We start from the raw sequence: 20,542 nt of genomic DNA on the forward strand, positions 1-20,542 counted from the left end.
CTCTGTAGGCTAACTCTGTGCCTCCTACAACAATTACAATCTGTATGCTAGCCCTGAGAGGGAGGGAGGGAGAGCAGCTGAAGGCGGGCTCAATACAATGATCCGGCTATGCAGAGGCATGTTCTCTACTCCCTGCACCACAGAATACACCCTGCTACAAGTACGCTAGCTAGGCTACAATCTGTGCCCTCTATACACACACTGTCAAGTACACTAATGTGTAGACTTTGTGCCACCTAGTATACACACACTGTCAAGTACAACAAGTGCACTCTCAAGTGCACTCTCTAGGCTACAGCCTGTTCACTCTGTGCCCTGAATACACACACTGCTAAGATAAAGTACCATCTTCAGTTTCCCAGACTTTCTAGTTGTGTTTACTTCTCTGTGAATATCCATCCTCCTTTCTCTCTCTCTCTCTCTCTCTCTCTCTCTCTCTCTCTCTCTCTCTCTCCTCTCTCTCTCTCTCTCTTCTCTCTCTCTCTCTCTCTCTCTCTGTGTCTCTCTGTCTGTCTGTCTCCTCTCTGTCTGTCTGTCTCCTCTCTAACGATTTAAATATTCTGTTGTGCCAGTCAACACATTCATACAATATGTCTCCATAGTGATACATGCTTTTCCTTGAGCTGCCTGACAGACTGAGCAGAGTGTCAGTTGAGTGGGTGTTGTGTTGAGCAGGTGGAGGTTGGCCTTCAGTCACTCACTGAGCCATGTGCTTTAGTAAAATAACATATACTGGCACCTATATAACATATGTGATGTTGTGTGATGGTTAACAAGTGTGTGTGTGTATGTTTGTGTCCATCTTTGTGTCTATGTCTGTGTATCCATGTTTGTGTGTCTGGTGTGCGTGCCGTGTTAATGCGTGTGTCTCTCCTCTAGATGAACAGAGGAGTTCAGTGAACGAGTCCAGCAGTCTGTTGGGTGGTTCCCCTCGACGCCACTGTCGTAGGAAGAGCTCTCCATACCACACGGGTCAACTTCACCCCGCGGTCAGGGTGGCAGACCTCCTTCAACACATCAACCAGATGAAGACTGGAGAGGGATATGGCTTCAAACAGGAGTATGAGGTGAGAGGACGGACGGAGGGAGGGAGGGAGAGGGTGGAAGGGGAAGATGGAGGGGGAGAGAGAGAGAGAGAGAGAGTAAGGAATGAAGATGGAATGTGGGTGTAGCATCCTTTGCAATTTAATGATGTAATTTTGGAGGCAGAAGGCATTTTAATATAGTTTCTCATCTCTGAGTCCAATGGTTATGTGTTCAGTAGGCTACTGCTGAAGGCTTATTTTAATAAGCAGCACTCAATGTAAAGCTATAGTAGCTGTTTTATACCATCTCTCAATGTAAAGCTATTTCATTCTTCTCGTATCTCTTTCAGATCTATTTATATTTCTACCAAGAGTATATTAATTAAATGGCTTTCAAAAAACATTTTCTATTCTCTTTGTGATTTACTACAAAATCCCTCTATTCGCCCGGTAGCATTTAGCTTGTATTTGTACCTGAATCCAAACCTCCAGGATTCCAGATGCGCTTTTCGATTCATTAATCCCACCCCCTGAGGGCCCAACAAATTCCCCCTTCTAAAATCAATACCATGGTTGCTTTTTCACTCCTCCGTCGCTTTTACTCTCCTCCCTTCTCGCTCCCTCAGTCGCTCCTGTCTGTCGCCTGGAGAAATAAAGGAGATGAAGGAGAGATCAGTGAGAGACTGGTGTGTGTGTGTGTGTGTGTGTGTGTGCACGTGCATACGTGCGTGTGATGTGTGTATCAGTGTGAGAATGGCTGTAGGACTTCATAACCCTTATTTCCCACTGGGCTGCTGAGGCGGCCATTGATCAGGCATGCCGCAAAGGACTGTGGGGGTTTATAAATGGCACTACAGGGTTTGTGACTGGCTCAGATAGAACAAGGCTGAAGTCAGATAGCCATAACCAGATTACAACCAACTGGTAGACTGTCAGGTTAGATCCAATCCTCTTCATTCTCCTCAGGGCTTCTGCCCAGCAGGCAAAACTGGTTGAAAGGATGTAATTACAAACCAGATTACAACAATGATTTATATACATCATTGGATTAGAACCAGTTGACGTCATTTCAACCAGCTACGCCTGCTAGGTATATGTTCAGCCTCAGGGCTTCAGGGGAGATAAAGAACATTGATTGAAACAAAGAGAATTTCATTCTGACGATCAGCAGCTGAGACCCTGGTGCATGATAGTTGCGTGCTAAAAAAAAGGATGTCTATGGATTGGTTCACTGTAAGTCAGGCTCTACTGTGAGGACAGTGAGAAGGAGAATGAAAGAGAGAGGCATCATGTCTTCTCTAAGCAGAATTAGGTATGGTATTACCTGTGTAGGAGCGAGGCGCAGGTGTAATCCTCTGATCAGCATGCTGCCCCTGTCCCTGGGCTGTAGGTGGACCGTCCGCCCCACGCTGCGATTGGGCTGGCGCTGATGAGGGTCTTAGTGAGCCGGGGTTGGAGTGCCTGGATGTGCCTGGCGACGCAGCCAGGAGATAAGCCTGACTTAGCGTTGGTACGCGCGAACGCCGTGAACGTGCCACAATATGGACGCTACCGCCGCCGTGTACAGTGTTTTCCACTAGTGCCGGCTATACACCTGATTACAGACTGAGTTTCAGCCTATTACTTTTTCCACTTAAATTAACTTTGTATTTCAGCAATATGATTGGCCGTTCATTCCAAGCGACACCACACTCCTGTGAGTCATAACTTATTGAGCAGTACATGAGTTGATGCCTTCACAAGTCCGGGCCAGTAGAAAATCTATTCGGGCCAGTAGAATGTTTTTAATTTTTTGGGACCCTTGCGTGTTTCATATGTAGCCACGGAGTGGTGACACATAGGCTATTTACTGTGCTTTGATTGATGAACAGCAATCCCTTCTCTTCCTGTCCTCCCCATTTCTTCCTCTACTCCTCCTCTCGTCTCTTGGATGCCCTCCTCTCCTCTCTAATCTCCTCTCACACCTCAAGGCCATATCCATCCTTTATAGCCGGGTGTCATCTCTCAGCCTCTTCTTCTCCTCACTATGCTCTTATAGATATGTCATGACTAACAGAAATAAGAGCAGTGAATATGATGAAGTTAATCAGAGAACCTTAGGGTAACAGTCTAAATTAAGTAAAAACGCTAAAGAGATTTTAATCTGATGGCACACTGTATATCCCTTGTGTTCTAGCGATATTTAACACTCCGGTAACCAAGCTAAGTATTTCAATGTGCTGTTTAAATCTGATGATGACACAGAATATCACCTGTATGCTGACGATATCTCACTCTCTTTGTGACCACTTGTTCCATCTCTTCTCAGAGCTTCTTTGATGGATGGGATGTCACCAAGAAGAAGGACAAGACTAAAGGGAGGCATGACAGTTTGCTGGGGCGTAAGTACTGTTCAGACCTTCGCTCTGGAATGGAGTGGTATGCCATATATGGAAGAACATTTACAGGAAAGCTACTGGAACTTAATTGTGTTTAAAATTAGTGTACCAATTATAACCTGTCCTTAAGTCAGTTGCTATTAACAACCACTACTTTAAAAAAAAAAAGCTTTGTTTTGTTGAACCTCTTTGTTAGTCTCACTTTAAAATAGATTATATCTCAAAAGACTTCCTGGTTAAATAAAGCTGACATAAAAGTCCCTCTCTCTTGTTGATGATCTCTCCCCTGTAGATGATCGTCACCGAGTCAAGCTACACTCCCTCCTAGCAGACCCCAACTCTGACTATGTCAATGCCAACTACATAGACGTAAGTTACCCTCTCCCTCTCTCCTGCTCTCTCTCCCTCCCTCTTCTTTCTACATCAACGTAAGTTTCCCTCCCTCTTCTCTCTCTCTCTTCTCTTTACGTAGACTTAAGTTACTCGCTCTTTTTTCCTCTGTCTCGCCCTCCCTCTTTCACGCTTTCTCTTCCTCTCTCTACCTCCCTCTTTCACTCCCCCTCCCCGCTCCTCCTCCTCAGTCTGTACTGTCTCTGCCCACAGTTGCTCTTAAACTGAGACTCAGCCGTACGATCAGCTGTGGGAACCAAAGTTATTGCAGAGTGACTTACGATGTAAGAGGCTACACTTGTGAGCATCAACACAGCATCTGAGCATGTGCACGGGAGTTGGCTTTACTCTATTGCAATGTGATAGCTGTGTGACAACAACTGCTGCAGAGATGAGTCTCTCGCCTCATGCGGAACACTGCCTGATATTGTAATGCTAACTTTGTATTGTTGAGTCTTCCTTTAATTCCCGATCCCTCCCGTGAGAGCTGTGTGTCTGGCCCAGTGCTAGAGAAGTGCTAAAGGAGGGGGTAATGTTGTCTCTCTCAGCAGATGTCTGTAGTCTGGCCACAGGCAGGAGAGACTCTTGGGTAATGTAGTCTATCCCAACATCAGTTTGTAGTCTGGCCACAGCTGGCAGGCTAGTGTACAGTATCTAAGGATGTCTAGCTCATTGTTCCAGTCTATAGGAACTCCAGTCCAAAGTGTGTGAGGATGTGACATCTAGAATCTGATCCGAGTATTGTCCTGTATCTGTATCTCCCTGGGAGAATTGTGTTATGTGTATGGCCCAGTGCAGTAGAAGTGAGAGACTCCTACTGTACTGTGTGTGTACAGGTAGTCTCTCCCAACAACCCTTTCTGGGCTTGCCTCAGTTGGCTGGCCAGTACACTGTGTCTAAGGATGTGACAGTGAGGATATCCACTTAAAGAGGATTGTCCCCTCAACCTGGCATTGTCCTTTCTCCTTATCCCTGTGGGTACCGGAATGGATACAGGATTTGAGATAGACATCGTCTCAGTAACACCATAAGATCCCATAAGATCCTATAAAATCCTATAAGCTAGGAGTCTTTGTCCTCTGTGACAGATGACGACTTGACCAAAGGCTCTCCTAAGTCGACTCCGAGCGGCGTCTCGCTCTGTTTGATGATATCAAATGTCTGATCCTGTTCATTTGGTGTTCAGTTAGTTGGGATCTCACCTGTTCAGCTCCAGTGACTCTCATCCAGGAAGCCTTATCCAAGCCCAGTACCAGTTCATACCTCATCCCAGATACTATCTCTCCCAGGTCTGTGTCAAAGCTGTACAGCTAGTACTGTAGCTAGTGTTGGAGGAATATCAATCAATCAATCAATCAATTTTATTTTATATAGCCCTTCTTACATCAGCTAATATCTCGAAGTGCTGTACAGAAACCCAGCCTAAAACCCCAAACAGCTAGTAATGCAGGTGTAGAAGCACGGTGGCTAGGAAAAACTCCCTAGAAAGGCGAAAACCTAGGAAGAAACCTAGAGAGGAACCAGGCTATGAGGGGTGGCCAGTCCTCTTCTGGCTGTGCCGGGTGGAGATTATAACAGAACCATGCCAAGATGTTCAAAAATGTTCATAAATGACAAGCATGGTCAAATAATAATCAGGAATAAATCTCAGTTGGCTTTTCATAGCCGATCATTAAGAGTTGAAAACAGCAGGTCTGGGACAGGTAGGGGTTCCATAACCGCAGGCAGAACAGTTGAAACTGGAATAGCAGCAAGGCCAGGCGGACTGGGGACAGCAAGGAGTCACCACGGCCGGTAGTCCCGACGTATGGTCCTAGGGCTCAGGTCTCTCAGTTGGCTTTTCATAGCCGATCATTAAGAGTTGAAAACAGCAGGTCTGGGACAGGTAGGGGTTTCGTAGGAATATCCACTTTGTGTGCTTGAGCTAGGGCCAAGCAGTGAGTGAGTATGTGTGCTTGTGTGTGTGTGTGTGTGTGTGTGTGTGTGTGTGTGTGTGTGCGTGTGCGTGTGCGTGTGTGCATATGCGGAGGCGTTGCTGAATACGCACGCAGGTCAGGTAAAGGTGGCGTTCACAAAAACCTATTTTAGAAATTATTTATCTTTGTTGAGCAGGAAATAGCGTACAGCGTTCGATTGCGTTAGTCTCCCTCAATTATTGATTGTTTCATCATCGTGTTGTTTAACAAAATAAGATTGAAGAGAAAGAAATAAGTAGAAAAGAGAAGCTAAAATGGATAGAAAATAAGAAGTCAAATGAAAAGGTCAAATGGACAGAAAATAAAAAGGTCAAATGAGCACTGAGTCAGTAGGTGGAGGTGAAGGAGAATGTTTTTGTGTTAGAGCTCATGAAGAGTGTTCTGCCCGTTCACCCTCTCTTGCCCTTTGGAAGGGCTCTTGTTCCATGCTCCGTTCACCCTCCTCTTGTCCTATTTGAAAGCTACATTAGCATATAGGCCCTGCGAGGACATCTGCATCATTGATAAGGCTGTCTATACCGCTGCCTGCATGTCGTGGCAGGACCCTGACTAGCCTTCCCGCTAGGCTAACCCGCCCCCAGACGCCATACTAAATGATTGTGAGGAGGAGTAGGGAGGAATGGGGGGGTGAACGGAGAGATGAGGGGTGGAATTAAGGGTCCATTGCCGTTCTGCTGTTCTTCAGAAAGTTTAAATGGAAAAGCAGCACCCTCTCTCGTTCTGATTTGGGTTAACCTAACTGTTTTCATGGATGGTGGGGCTTGGGTTTGACTAGATAGAAGGAGGAGGAGGGTTGCGTCGTAGTAAAAGTGTAGCATGTTTGGTTCACTTACTGTTCCGTGACCACTCCACACAACAGGAAGTTGAAGAAAAAAGCTTTGGTTTCTACGTCTTTGCCATGGCAACAAGTGTGAGGTGTGAGGGTTTACACATACTGTTTCTCCACTGGTAGTGTGAAACAATCTCTCTCTCTCTCTCTCCCACTCTCTTTCTCTTCTTTTCTCTCTGTCGCTCTGTCTTTCTCGCTCTCTCTAACCTCTGAGTTCTCTCCTATCCCCCTGTTCTTTAATAATAATAATTAGCTTATTTTTCCTTGCTTCCTTCTTTCTTTCTCTCTTTCTCCTTCACTCTTTTCTCAACCTTTGGGGCCTCTTAGATCCGGATAAACAGGGAAGTAAGTACTACTACTTCTCTTTCTTTCCCATCTATCCTCCCGCTCACCTCTGCGTACCCCCTTACTTCCTTCCACCTTTCCATCGCTCCACCACTTTCTAATCTCTCCATCTCTGACACCCCCAGCCCCAGGCACCAGCTGCTCCCCAGAGTTTAATTTAGCCAAACTTGCTCCGCTACACCACTACACTCACTCTCATCTGCAGCCAGACTAGACTCACCTAGGGATTTGTATTAGGTCTGTCTGCCCCCCCCCCCCCCCCCCCCGTCACAGCAGAGATGACACAAAGCTTGTCTTACTGCAGGCAAGTCTGTCCCAATAGACAGAACCAGCAGTTAGAGCTTTATATTACATATCACACTGTCCCCCATCAGAAATGGCACAAAGGAACCAATGGGAGCAGCACAGTCTAAGGTTGCATCCTAAATGGCACCCTACTACTTATACACTGCGCTACTTTTTGCCGTTCTATTCCCTATATAGTTAATTACTTATCTTCGACCGCATAGTGGGCTATCTATCTAAGTCAAACTAGATAGGTTTGAAGGGGGTCCAACTTGCTGTGGAAGAAGAGAAAATGTAAAGCGAGAGATTGCCAACTTCAAACTTCGTCTTGGCTTTCTTCTTGTGGCAACTTGCTTTCCGTCCCATCATGTTGTGGCGCTGTGATGTGATGGATTTTGTCATGGTTTATGTGTGGTGGTGAGAATGAGATAAAAGTATTTTTTTATTCAGTTATTTTTCATCATTTTGTATTTCACACTGCTTGATGTGATGCTGTCTGTGGTGGTTGCCTAGGTGACAGACAGGAAGCACACACAGACACGGTCATCCATCTCCCCTCCCCTCCTCTTTGTGTGGCATGGCACTTATGGAATGGGATAAAGTGTTTGTGTATTCCCTTATAGCCAGGAGTGATGAGGGGATCATGCCCAGGGCTGGAGGATTTGTCTTGCTTTACATTCTCCACACACACACACCGACCATGAATAGCCAGCCCATCTGACAGTGTCCAGGCTGGATCATAGCCGCATAGAGAGAGAGAGAGAGAGAGAGAGAGAGAGAGAGAGAGAGAGAGAGAGAGAGAGAGAGAGAGAGAGAGAGAGAGAGAGAGAGAGAGACTTTGCCTCAAATGATTATAATTTCCCTTTTGTAGTTTATTATTGTTCTATACCTGAACAGATAACGGCCAAATGCTGCCTGAACAAAGAAGAAGCTGCCAATTGACAAGATTACGCTCCCTCTCTCTAGACAAGTAGGGCTGCTGTAGAGAATTGTCCTTTAGCTACCTGTTATCAGTCCAACTTTTACAATATGAAAACCACTTAGTATTATATCTAGGTGGAAGATGAATACAACGCAAGCTCCACTACATACAGTTGTGGTCCTCTGTAGCTCAGCTGGTAGAGCATGGCGCTTGTAACGCCAAGGTAGTGGGTTCGATCCCCGGGACCACCCATACACAAAAATGTATGCACGCATGACTGTAAGTCGCTTTGGATAAAAGCGTCTGCTAAATGGCATATTATTATTATATTATTGAAGTCGGAAGTTTACATACACCTTAGCCAAATACATTTAAACTCAGTTTTTCACAATTCCTGACATTTAATCCAAGTAAAAATTCCCTGTCTTCGGTCAGTTAGGATCACCACTTTATTTTAAGAATGTGAAATGTCAGAATAATAGTAGAGAGAATGATTTATTTCAGCTTTTATTTATTTAATCACATTCTCAGTGGGTCAGAAGTTTACATACACTCAATTAGTATTTGGTAGCATTGCCTTTAAATTGTTTAACTTGGGTCAAATGTTTCGGGTAGCCTTCCACAAGCTTCCCCCAATAAGTTGGGTGAATTTTGGCCCATTCCTCCTGACAGAGCTGGTGTAACTGAGTCAGGTTTGTAGGCCTCCTTGCTCGCACACGCTTTTTCAGTCCTGCCCACAAATGTCTATAGGATTGAGGTCAGGGGTTTGTGATGGCCACTCCAATACCTTGACTTTGTTGTCCTTACGCCATTTTGCCACAACTTTGGAAGTATGCTTGGGGTCATTGTCCATTTGGAAAACCCATTTGCGACCAAGCTTTAACTTCATGACTGATATCTTGAGATGTTGCTTCAATAAATCCACATAATTGCCCTTCCTCATGATGCCATCTATTTTGTGAAGTGCACCAGTCCCTCCTGCAGCAAAGCACCCCCACAGCATGATGCTGCCACCCCCGTGCTTCACGGTTGGGATGGTGTTCTTCGGCTTGCAAGTGCCCTCTTTTTTCTCCAAACATAACGATGGTCATTATGGCCAAACAGTTCTATTTTCCAGAGGACATTTCTCCAAAAAGTATGATCTTTGTCCCCATGTGCAGTTGCAAACCGTAGTCTTGCTTTTTTATGCCGGTTTTGGAGCAGTGGCTTCTTCCTTGCTGAGCGGCCTTTCAGGTTATGTCGATATAGGACTCATTTTACTGTGGATATAGATACTTTTGTACCTGTTTCCTCCAGCATCTTCACCAGGTCCTTTGCTGTTGTTCTGGGATTAATTTGCACTTTTCACACCAAAGTATGTTCATCTCTAGGAGACAGAACGCGTCTCCTTCCTGAGCGGTATGACAGCTGCGTGGTCCCATGGTGTTTATACTTGCGTACTATTGTTTGTACAGATGAACGTGGTACCTTCAGGCGTTTGGAAATTGCTCCCAAGGATGAACCAGACTTGTGGAGGTCTACCATTTTTTTCTGAGGTCTTGGCTCATTTCTTTTGATTTTCCCATGATGTCAAGCAAAGAGGCACTGAGTTTGAAGGTAGGCCTTGAAATACATCCACAGGTTCACCTCCGATTGACTCAAATGATGTCAATTAGCCTATCAGAAGCTTCTAAAGCCATGACATTTTCTGGAATTTTCCAAGCTGTTTAAAGGCACAGTCAACTTAGTGTATGTAAACTTCTGACCCACTGGAATTGTGATACAGTGAATTATAAGTGAAATAATCTGTCTGTAAACAATTGTTGGAAAAATTACTTGTGTCATGCACAAAGTAGATGTCCTAACCGACTTGCCAAAACTATAGTTTGTTAACAAGACATTTGTGGAGTGGTTGAAAAACGATACAACCTAAGTGTATGTAAACTTCCGACTTCAACTGTATACAGTGTCATTCAATACCAGATCAAAATTAAGAGAGGAGACAGGGGGATGGGGTTGGTTCTGTATAGTGACTCCAGTGACTGGTGTTTACACTGTGCTACTCTGATGATCAACTGTCTCTCTTTCTCTCTCTTTCTTTCTTCCTCTACATCTCTTTCTCTTTTTTTACAGGGGTACCAGCGATCAAACCACTTCATAGCCACCCAAGGTGAGTGCCCTTGGAATTGCTTTTCAGAAATCAATAACTGGTAATATACCGTATTCTTTGTGTGTACTGTATGTGTGTGCATGCACAGCCAAGCCTCCCAGTTGTTGATATTAAAATAATGATTTGAATTATTAATGTGTAAACGCCAGTGGAGGATGCTGAGGGGAGGACGGCTCATAATAATGGCTGGAACGGAGCAAATGGAATGTCTCTCTCTCTCTCTCACACCACACCACACCACACCATACCACACATACATATATACACACACTGGCTGGTTTTCCATCACGTTCTGTATCTGGGTAAATGTTTCTACAACCTGAACACCACTTCTCTCTACCGTTAGTCACATAGGCCTACTGATTGTGATTCTGTTACAGCACAGTAGCTGTAGCTCTCTGTGAAGTATCTGTGTGTCTCTCCTCCCTTCAGTCTGTGCATAGTTCTCCTCCTCCCCCAAGTCAGGACCTAGAACATGGATTCCCCAAACATACACACACTCACAGATATATATTATTTATTCTTCCTTAGCTCTGATCTTATTAGTTTAGTATGTGATTCCCCTCTGGTGTCTTTCCCACTTTCTTTTTGGTCCCTATTCCCACCGCTCCGCACAAGGAAGATTTCAGCTCACTTGCTCTTAAACCTCTCTGTCTTTCTCTTTCTTTCTTTCACACTCTCTCTCTCGCTCTCTCGCTCTCTCGCTCTCTCTCTCTCTCTCTCTCTCTCTCGCTCTCGCTCTCGCTCTCGCTCTCTCTCGCGCTCTCTCTCTCTCTCGCGCTCTCTCTCGCTCTCTCTCACACACAAACACTTATACACACGTTTATGCATACATATTACATAGCCACTGGCATACACAAATGTGTCTCTGTTCTCTAACTGAGACAGACTGAATACATTTTAGAATTCATGGTATAAAAAAAAGCCAGGAGGCCAGATGAGGTTGACTACCACAGTGTGCCTTCAGAAAGTATTAATATCCCTTGACTTATTCCACATTTTGTTAAAGTCTGAATTCAAAATGATTAAATAGTTGTTTTTGCTCACTCATCAACACATAGTACCCCATAATGACAAAGTGAAAACATGTTTTTAGAATCTTTAGCAAATTAATTAAAAATGACGTACAGAAATATCTAATTTACGTAAGTATTCACACCCCTGAGCCAGTACTTTGTAGAAGCACATTTGGCGGCGATTACAGCAGTCTGTTTTTTTTGGGTAAGTCTCTAAGAGCTTTGCACACCTGGATTGTACAATATTTGCCCATTATTCTTTTTTAAATTCTTCAAGCTCTGTCAAGTTGATTGTTGATTATTGCTAGACAGACATTTTCATGTCTTGCCATAGATTTTCAACCGATTTAAGTCAGAACTGTAACTAGGCCACTCAGGAACATTCAATGTTGTCTTGGTAAGCAACTCCAGTATAGATTAGGCCTTGTGTTTTAGGTTATTGTCCTGCTGAAAGGTGAATTCGTCTCTCAGTATCTGTTGGAAAGCAGACTGAACCAGGTTTTCCTCAAGGATTTTGCCTGGGTTTATAGCTGTATTCTGTTTCTTTTTATCCCCAAAAAACTCCCTAGACCTTACCGATGACAAGCATACCCAAACATGATGCAGCCATCACCATACTTGAAAATATGTGACCGACCGGCTCGATTCATTTTGTGTTTTTTGCATTGTCTACACCCATTCAGCATCGTTCACACCCTTTTAAGCTTTAGCCCCACCCATCTCTTTAAGGATTCACATGTGAGGCTAGGTACTAAACAACCAAAGATTTCAAGACTAAAGGCTGGCTTATACACAGGTGTGTTCATACATTTTATCTGGAGTGCCAAAGTATGCTCTGGGCGTTCGTAAATTCAGAGCATTGTCAGATTGGCCGTTCGCAAATTCAGAGCGTTTCGCTCTCGGAGCTTCAGAGCGCACACTGGATGCTCTGGCCGAAAAGTATGGTTGATCCGAGCGTTCTTCCTAACAACAGCAGTTAAGCACCCAAGCTAACTGGCTAATGTTGGCTAGCTTGCTAGCTACTTCCAGACACAAATGAGAGAACAGCTCACTCTGACCATTTTACTCGACCTAGCAGAGCTGGTTAGGCTGTTTTTATGTTATCAAGAGCGTTGGTGACTGCAACTGTGCTGCTGGCAACAATTTAATTACCTTTTTTTGCCAACATTTACTGACACCGGCAATATTCAACGGGTGTTGAGCGTTCGTAAATTTGTCAGTTATTCTGCGCTCTGGCACACTCAGACGAGAATGCTCTGAAATCAGAGCGAATTTACCAGCTACGTCTATCGACAATTGTCGCAGTGACATCATAAACATTCTATTGAAATAGTTACTTGCATAGTAGAGTCTTTTGTTTAGACATGTAGCTAGCTAGCTAATCCCAACTCATAACGTTACTAACCTGCATGAATCTGCAGGTAGCTAACCAACCAGGTTCAATGTTAGCTAGCTAACATTAGGCTATGACTAGCAATGCAAATGGCTCTGAGATACGAATAATATTACTACACAGATCATACACGTAATGTAGCCAGCCAGCTAACGTTAGCTAGCTAGCTAACAGTACACTTTAACTTGAAATGAAAACGACTTTCTGACTAAATTAGAAACGTGTAATATCTGAAAATGTAGCTAGCTAGACTCTCTTACCCGTATACATGGATGGACGCTTCTCCCTCTCTGTCACGGATGCCATGGTTGCCCTTAGTTTGAAGATGTAATCCGGAGACATGTGTTTTACAACAGCCTTCTGTGTCTTCTCTTTTCGACTCCATCTGCATATTTGCAATCAAACGCCAGAATTTTCTCCTTAGCTATCATACTCTAATTCCACTGATTTCAAAACTCGGTCCTCCAGAAAGTGGAGAGCAACACTTATGCAGTTCTACTACGTGATTTCTTTCAAAAAAGCTGCGTTAGAAAGAATGACCTACACATACTGACCAGCTCATATTATAGACAGAAGCCTGCTACATGGCAGACCAATCCGAACTCATCTCTCGGCATGTCCAGCCTACTCATTATCTCAGCCAATCATGGCAAGCGGGAAGGTTGCTGTCTTTTTCTGTGGCTAAACCAACTAGGCTCGTAATTTTAACAATTGTATTCGTATTTACAGATGGCATGCAAGTTTGTTATTAAGGCACATGAAAGTTCACATGTTCCAGAAGGCATTTCTGCCAAAAAATGCATTTTGATGAAAAAAATAAAAGGTTTACGTTCAAATGGCTCCTGTGAAGTAGTGACGCGCGACATACGCCTAGTTTCCTGAAACGAGTCACATATACTGAACTAAAATACAAACGCAACATGTAAAGTGTTGGTCATGAGCTGAAATAAAAGATCCCCGAAATTTTCCATACGCACAAAAAGCTTATTTCTCTCTAATTTTGGGCACATATTTGTTTACATCCCTGTTAGTGAGCATTTCTCCTTTGCCAAGTTAATCCATCCACAGGTGTGGCAAATCAAGAAGCTGGTTAAACAGCATGATCATTACACAGGTACACCTTGTGCTGGCGACAATAAAAGGCCACTCTAAAATGTGCAGTTTTGTCACACAACACAATGCTACAGATGTGTCAAGTTTTGAGGGAGCGTGCAATTGGCATGATGACTGCAGGAATGACCAACAGAGCTGTTGCCAGAGAATGTAATGTTAATTTCTCTACCATAAGCCGCCTTCATCGTTTTAGAAAATTTGGCAGTATACCCAACCGGCCTCACAACCGCAGACCACGTGTAACGAAGCCAACCCAGGACCTCCATATCCGTCTTCTTCACCTGCGTGATCGTCTGAGACCAGCCACCCGGACAGCTGATAAAACTGTGGGTTTGCTCAACCAAACAATCTCTGCACAAACTGTCAGAAACAGTCTCAGGGAAGCTCATCTGCGTGCTCGTCGTCCTCACCAATGTCTTGACCTGACTGCAGCTCGTCGCAACCGACTTCAGTGGGCAAATGCTCACCTTCGATGACCACTGGCACACTGGAGAAGTGTGCTCTTCATGGATTAATCCCGGTTTCAACTTTACCGGGCAGATGGCAGAGAGCGCAGCGTGTATGGCGTCGTGTGGGTGAGCGGTTTGCTGATGTCAACGTTGTGAACAAAGTGACCCATGGTGGCGGAGGGGTTATTGTATGAGAAGGCATAAGCTACGGACACGAACACAATTGCATTTGAATGCACATAGATACCGTGACGAGATCCTGAGGCCCATTGTCGTGCCATTCATCCGCCGCCATCACCTCATGCTTCAGCATGATAATGCACGGCATCTACCAATCGCTGCCCTTCTTTGCAAGGCATTGAAAAACCTTCCTGTTCTTTCAATCTGTGCTTGAAATGTACTACTCGATTGAGGGACCTTACAGATAATTGTATGTGTCAGGTACAGAGATGGGGTAGTCATTCAAAAATCACGTGAACCACTATTATTTAACACAGAATGAGTACATGCAACTTATTATGCGATTTGTTAAGCACATTTTTACTCCTGAACTTATTTTGGCTTGCCATAACAAAGGGGTTGAATACTTATTGACTCAAGACATTTTAGCTTTAACATTGTTTATAATATCTAAATTTTGCTACAAATAAAATTCCACTTTGACATTATGGGTTATTTTGTGTAGATCTGTGACACCAAATCTCAATTTAATCCATTTTAAATTCAGGCTGTAACACAGAACATTTGGAAAAAGTAAAGGGGTGTGAATACTTTCTGAAGGCACTGTATGTACAGTATATACTGTATGTATAGGTGTGTGTGTAGGCAGGTGCCTGGAGCAAAACTGGTGTCCAAGGATGAGGTGTAGGAGGTAGTGGAGGAGAGGCTGCTCTGAAGCCCTGTGTCCACACAGCAACATTACGCTGAGCATACAGAGGTGCCCTGGGAGGATCCACCCTTATCTGTCATTCCTCTGACAGACCGGCCCCTCTGGCCCACAGTGAGGAGTGCTGCTGAAAATTAAACAACATGTCATCATATTAATAATACAGTAGACTCTACGCGGGGGCTAGGTGCTAGGCATCTCAAGTAGGATCCACAGTGGAGGCTTCATGTTAAGACAAACTGTGAAAAACACTGCAGAAACAACAACCCCCTTGGTTGTATTTGATTGTATGGCTTATTTATAAGAGACAAAGAGAATGCGGGAGTGGGGAGACAAAGCGGGAAACAAAGTGAATGCAAAATAGCTATGATAACTGAACATGAGTGATCAAGAATGACCTTCTCCTTGACAACAGTCTTATCTATGCTAACTACAGCAGCATAGTAGGCCTCTGGAACCAGATTGAATTAATGCATTGTGGGTGCGGAGATAGCAAAGGTTGGAATGAATGAGCATTTTCATCATCAAAAGCCATGATACACGTTAGCTCTCAACACAATCTCCAAATAGTATGTAATTTATGAGCGTCAAATAATCCGATACGTAACCCACCAGAGGTATGATATACTGTATGAATGGGTATGTTTATCATTAAAGCCATGGTATTTGTTCACCCTAACATTATCTATGGTATCACATAGAGGCGTGTTATATCATCAAGCTCACAGTATAATGCAATCAATGAAACTGCCAATGCGTGCCAAGGGGCTGAGATTTGTGTCAGTGAGTAGTCGCGCCTCGCCGGAGAAAGACAACGGTGATGGCGTTTGTTGTTTGCACAACAGCTGTGGATTTGTGAGTGTATTGAAATGACATTCTACCAGCAGACGCTAGGAGAGCAGAGAGGGGAAAGAGAGGAGTGGAGAGCCATGGTTCATAAAATGACACACTGTTACTTTCGTCTCTGGCATGGATTCTACCGGCCTGACCCTGATGGCTGCTATTTCTACTGATTTATGCTATCCCTCCTCCTATCCCTCCCTTTTATGCTCCTACTCCACCTCATTCTGTCTTTCCTCCTGTCATCCACCGCCTCCCCCTTCTCTCCTTGTCCTCTCCTCGTCCTCGTCTTCCTCCTCCCCCTCCTCCTCCTCCCCCTCCTCTTCTTCCTCCTCCCCCTCCACCTCCTCTTCCTCCTCCCCCTCCTCTCCTCCCCCTCAGGTCCCAAGCAGGAGATGATCTATGACTTCTGGAGGATGGTGTGGCAAGAGAACTGCTTCAGTATTGTCATGATCACTAAACTGGTGGAGGTGGGCAGGGTAGGTTACTCTTTCTTTCTGTGCCTTTGCGGGCCAACTCTTTACATAAGACAATAGAAGAACTACCAGCGGAATAAACTAGCTTTGTATTATGAGTCTACAACCCAGTGGGAAAAACTGGTTGAAATGACAACCAGATTCCAACCATTAAGTCTTCCACCTTTTCTCTCTGGAAACCGGAAAGATAGATGATTGTCACGGGCCACTGTATTGTATTGATTTTGCTCTTGAATATTGGCTTAGCGTTAAGCCAGCTAAAGCTGTAACTGACTGTAGACCCTGATTAAAGTCCAAATGTTCTGTTTGTGTTCAGATGAAGTGCTGTAAGTACTGGCCCGAGGACAGTGAACTCTATGGAGACATCAAGATCACACTGCTGAAGACGGAAACCCTGGCCGAGTACACCGTCCGCACCTTTGCTATGGAGCGGGTGAGCGAATAGTCAAAGTCCTTCTATCTAACAAATAATAAATCATTTGGATCATTTAATAGTGTTTTCTTTACTCTATTTGTTCAGCCAGGTGGTTTATTGAGAACACAGCCTTTATAGAGGCATTGATATCTTAACGAATAATGAATCATTGGTCCTTGGAATTGTTCCAATGTTTAAATAGAGATGTCTTAATGAATGTCCTACTGTGCCAACTGTAGGTGTCTGTTTGCTGATAATGATATTCATTAGACCTTCTGTATTTTCCTTTCCAGAGGGGCTACCCAGCCAAACATGAGGTGTGTCAGTTCCACTTCACCTCCTGGCCAGAGCATGGTGTTCCCTATCACGCCACAGGCCTGCTGGCCTTCCTACGCCGGGTAAAGGCCTCCACACCCCCCGACGCTGGACCCGTGGTCGTCCACTGCAGGTAACAGACCATCTTACATCAAATCCTATCTCTGAGTGATGCAGTGTTGCTCTTTATTTTATAGTTATCGTTTTGGGTGTAGCTTAGCCTACAGATGGTCTCTCGCTCCTGATCTTATACCCTCACCTCTTTGACCTTGTTGACCTCTAACCCCTGACGTCTCTCCTCTCTGTGTGTTAGTACGTGAGCGTGCAAGACAGGCTGTTACATCATGCTGGATATGACCTCTAACCTCCAACTCCTAACCCCTGACCTCTCTCCTCTATGTGTTAGTATGGGAGCAGGCAGAACAGGCTGCTACATCGTACTGGACGTCATGCTGGATATGGCAGAGTGTGAGGGAGTGGTGGACATCTACAACTGTGTCAAGACCCTCTGCTCCAGACGCATCAACATGATACAGACCGAGGTAAGAATATATTATATATATCAGGGATGCCCAACCCTTCTCCTGCAGGCTTTCCCTCCAACCCTAATCTAACACACGTATTATCTGATGACCATGATTCGTTTCAGGTATGTTAGCACAGGGTTGGAGCAAAAGCATGCATAAACAATATTTCCAGAGGAGGAGGGTTGACCTCCCCTTCTGTATATGGTATACTATATAGAGGACCTCGCACTTACATCTGATAACATTGATGTTGAATCTCTTTTCATAGAAATGTCCTCCTGTTCATTTTTTGGTGGTAAAAAAGTGGTAATTGGATGCATCCATCGGCCACCCGATTCTGACGTTGGTAATTTTATTGATATCCTTGCATCAACCTTGGACTTGATTAATAATGAAGATAAAATGTGTTTTCTATTGGGTGATTACAACATAAACGTATTTAAAAGTGAGAACCACTCACTGATATGACTTTTTGAGTGCTTTATACTCCAGCTATCTGTATCCCTTCATCTATAAGCCCACAAGAGTGACCAGTTCATCTGCCACCCTTATTGATAATATTTTTACAAATTCTTTGAATAATGTGGCTAATACATGTAGGTATACTTTATACTGACATTTCTGACCATTTTTCAATTTTCCACTTGTCTTTGGGAGCTGGAAATGAACAGATGGGAATGATTAGTAGCATTAAGGGTAGAATATTTAACTAAGTAATTGTGAGCGCTTTAAGATGTTGATTGGTGATATTTCATTGGAAAATGTTTATAATCAGGCCGATGTGGAGTCTGTTTATCAGACATTTTTACATATTTCAATTCTGTATTTCACCACTGCTTTCTCTTGGTTAAAATAATGTAAGAGAGCAGCGGAAGGGTTCTGGAAACCTTGGTTTACAACCGGTCTAAACAAAATAATCAGTTTTAAAAAATTAAGTTGTGTAAAAAAATTCTCGACCCTGAATTCTGCAAATTACTCACCTTCTTCGGATATCCCAAAATATATATTTTTCTAATATATTCCAAGAATCCTTAAATAATATGAAGTCAACTTTGAAAATCATCAATCAACTGTTGAATAATAAAAAGGTATCTGCAACTATCCCATCTCAATTTATTCTTGGAAATAAGACCTATAGTGATCCTGATGTTATTTCATGTGAATTTAATAACTTTTTTGTGAATGAGAATACTGATGGAAATTCCTTGGATTACATTAAGGGACATTTCCCTTCTCTGCTTCAGTTTGATCCTCCTGATGTAATGGAGGTGATGGAGGTAATTGGTAAATTAAAGATATCAGCAGCAGGTCTTGATGAGATTGGTGCCTCTGTTGAAATCAGCGTCTTCCTCGATTACTGAGCCTCTAATCAATGCAAACTGGTATTGTTCCTAAAGATTTGAAAATTGCCAAAGTTATCCCAGATCTTTTCTAAATTATCGCCCAATATCTGTACTACCATGTTTTTCAAAAATCCTAGAAAAATTGGTGTATAAAAGAATGTTGAAACATTTAAATCAACACTGTATTCTATATGAGTTGTTCGTAAAAACAACTCCACAGATATGGCTGTTTTGCAACTTGTGGAATAAGTCTTTACAGCCCTGAACAACAATGAATACGCTCTTGTATCTTTTTAGATTCATCCAAAAGCGTTTGACATGGTTGATAATGAAATATTACTTTCTAAATTACATTATTACGTTTTTCATGATTATACATAATTGGCTAAATACAGTGGCTTGCGAAAGTATTCACCCCCTTAGCATTTTAACTATTTTGTTGCCTTACAACCTGGAATTAAATTGATTTTTTGGGGGGGTTGTATCATTTGATTTACACAACATGCCTACCACTTTGAAGATGCACATTTTTTTTGTGTGTGAAAAAAAACAAGAAATAAGACAAAAAAACAGAAAACTTGAGCGTGCATAACTATTCACCCCCCAAAGTCAATACTTTGTAGAGGCACCTTTTGCAGCAATTACAGCTGCAAGTCTCTTGGGGTATGTCTCTATAAGCTTGGCACATCTAGCCACTGGGATTTTTTCCCATTCTTCAAGGCAAAACTCCTCCAGCTCCTTCAAGTTGGATGGGTTCCGCTGGTGTACAGCAATCTTTAAGTCATACCACAGATTCTCAATTGGATTGACGTCTGGGATTTGACTAGGCCATTCCAAGACATTTAAATGTTTCCCCTTAAACCACTCAAGTGTTGCTTTAGCAGTATGCTTAGGGTCATTGTCCTGCTGGAAGGTGAACCTCCGTCCCAGTCTCAAATCTCTGGAAGACTGAAACAGGTATCCCTCAAGAATTTCCCTGTATTTAGCGCCATCCATCATTCCTTCAATTCTGACCAGTTTCCCAGTCCCTGCCCGATGAAAAACATCCCCACAGCATGATGCTACCACCACCATGCTTCACTGTGGGGATGGTGTTCTCGGGGTGATGAGAGGTGTTGGGTGTGTCCAGACATAGCATTTTCCTTGATGGCCAAAAACCTAAATTTTAGTCTCATCTGACCAGAGTACCTTCTTCCATATGTTTGGGGAGTCTCCCACATGCCTTTTGGCGAACAGCTTTGAAGCTCCTTCAGGGTTATCTTTGGTCTCTTTGTTGCCTCTCTGATTAATGCCCTCCTTGTCTGGTCCGTGAGTTTTGGTGGGCGGCCCTCTCTTGGCAGGTTTGTTGTGGTGCCGTATTCTTTCAATTTTTTAATAATGGATTTAATGGTGCTCCGTGGGATGTTCAAAGTTTCTGATATTTTTTCATAACCCAACCCTGATCTGTACTTCTCCACAACTTTGTCCCTG

The 20,542-nt window shown here is 43.6% G+C and overlaps 1 protein-coding gene across 1 annotated transcript in view; it reads left to right on the forward strand.

The window, feature by feature from the left end:
- Positions 1–20,542, forward strand: part of LOC311131905 (receptor-type tyrosine-protein phosphatase U-like) — a 221,837-nt gene that overhangs the window by 185,913 nt on the left and 15,382 nt on the right. Inside the window, exons 14-21 of the mRNA XM_084165018.1 lie at positions 880–1,067; positions 3,334–3,406; positions 3,696–3,772; positions 10,263–10,299; positions 16,378–16,475; positions 16,789–16,905; positions 17,181–17,335; positions 17,609–17,744. Of these exons, the coding sequence (XP_084021144.1) occupies positions 880–1,067; positions 3,334–3,406; positions 3,696–3,772; positions 10,263–10,299; positions 16,378–16,475; positions 16,789–16,905; positions 17,181–17,335; positions 17,609–17,744 (881 nt within the window). The remainder of the gene's footprint in view (positions 1–879; positions 1,068–3,333; positions 3,407–3,695; positions 3,773–10,262; positions 10,300–16,377; positions 16,476–16,788; positions 16,906–17,180; positions 17,336–17,608; positions 17,745–20,542) is intronic.

The sequence above is a fragment of the Coregonus lavaretus genome (assembly GCF_964263955.1).
Source record: "Coregonus lavaretus genome assembly, chromosome: 7".
Classification (NCBI taxonomy): Eukaryota; Metazoa; Chordata; class Actinopteri; order Salmoniformes; family Salmonidae; genus Coregonus; species Coregonus lavaretus.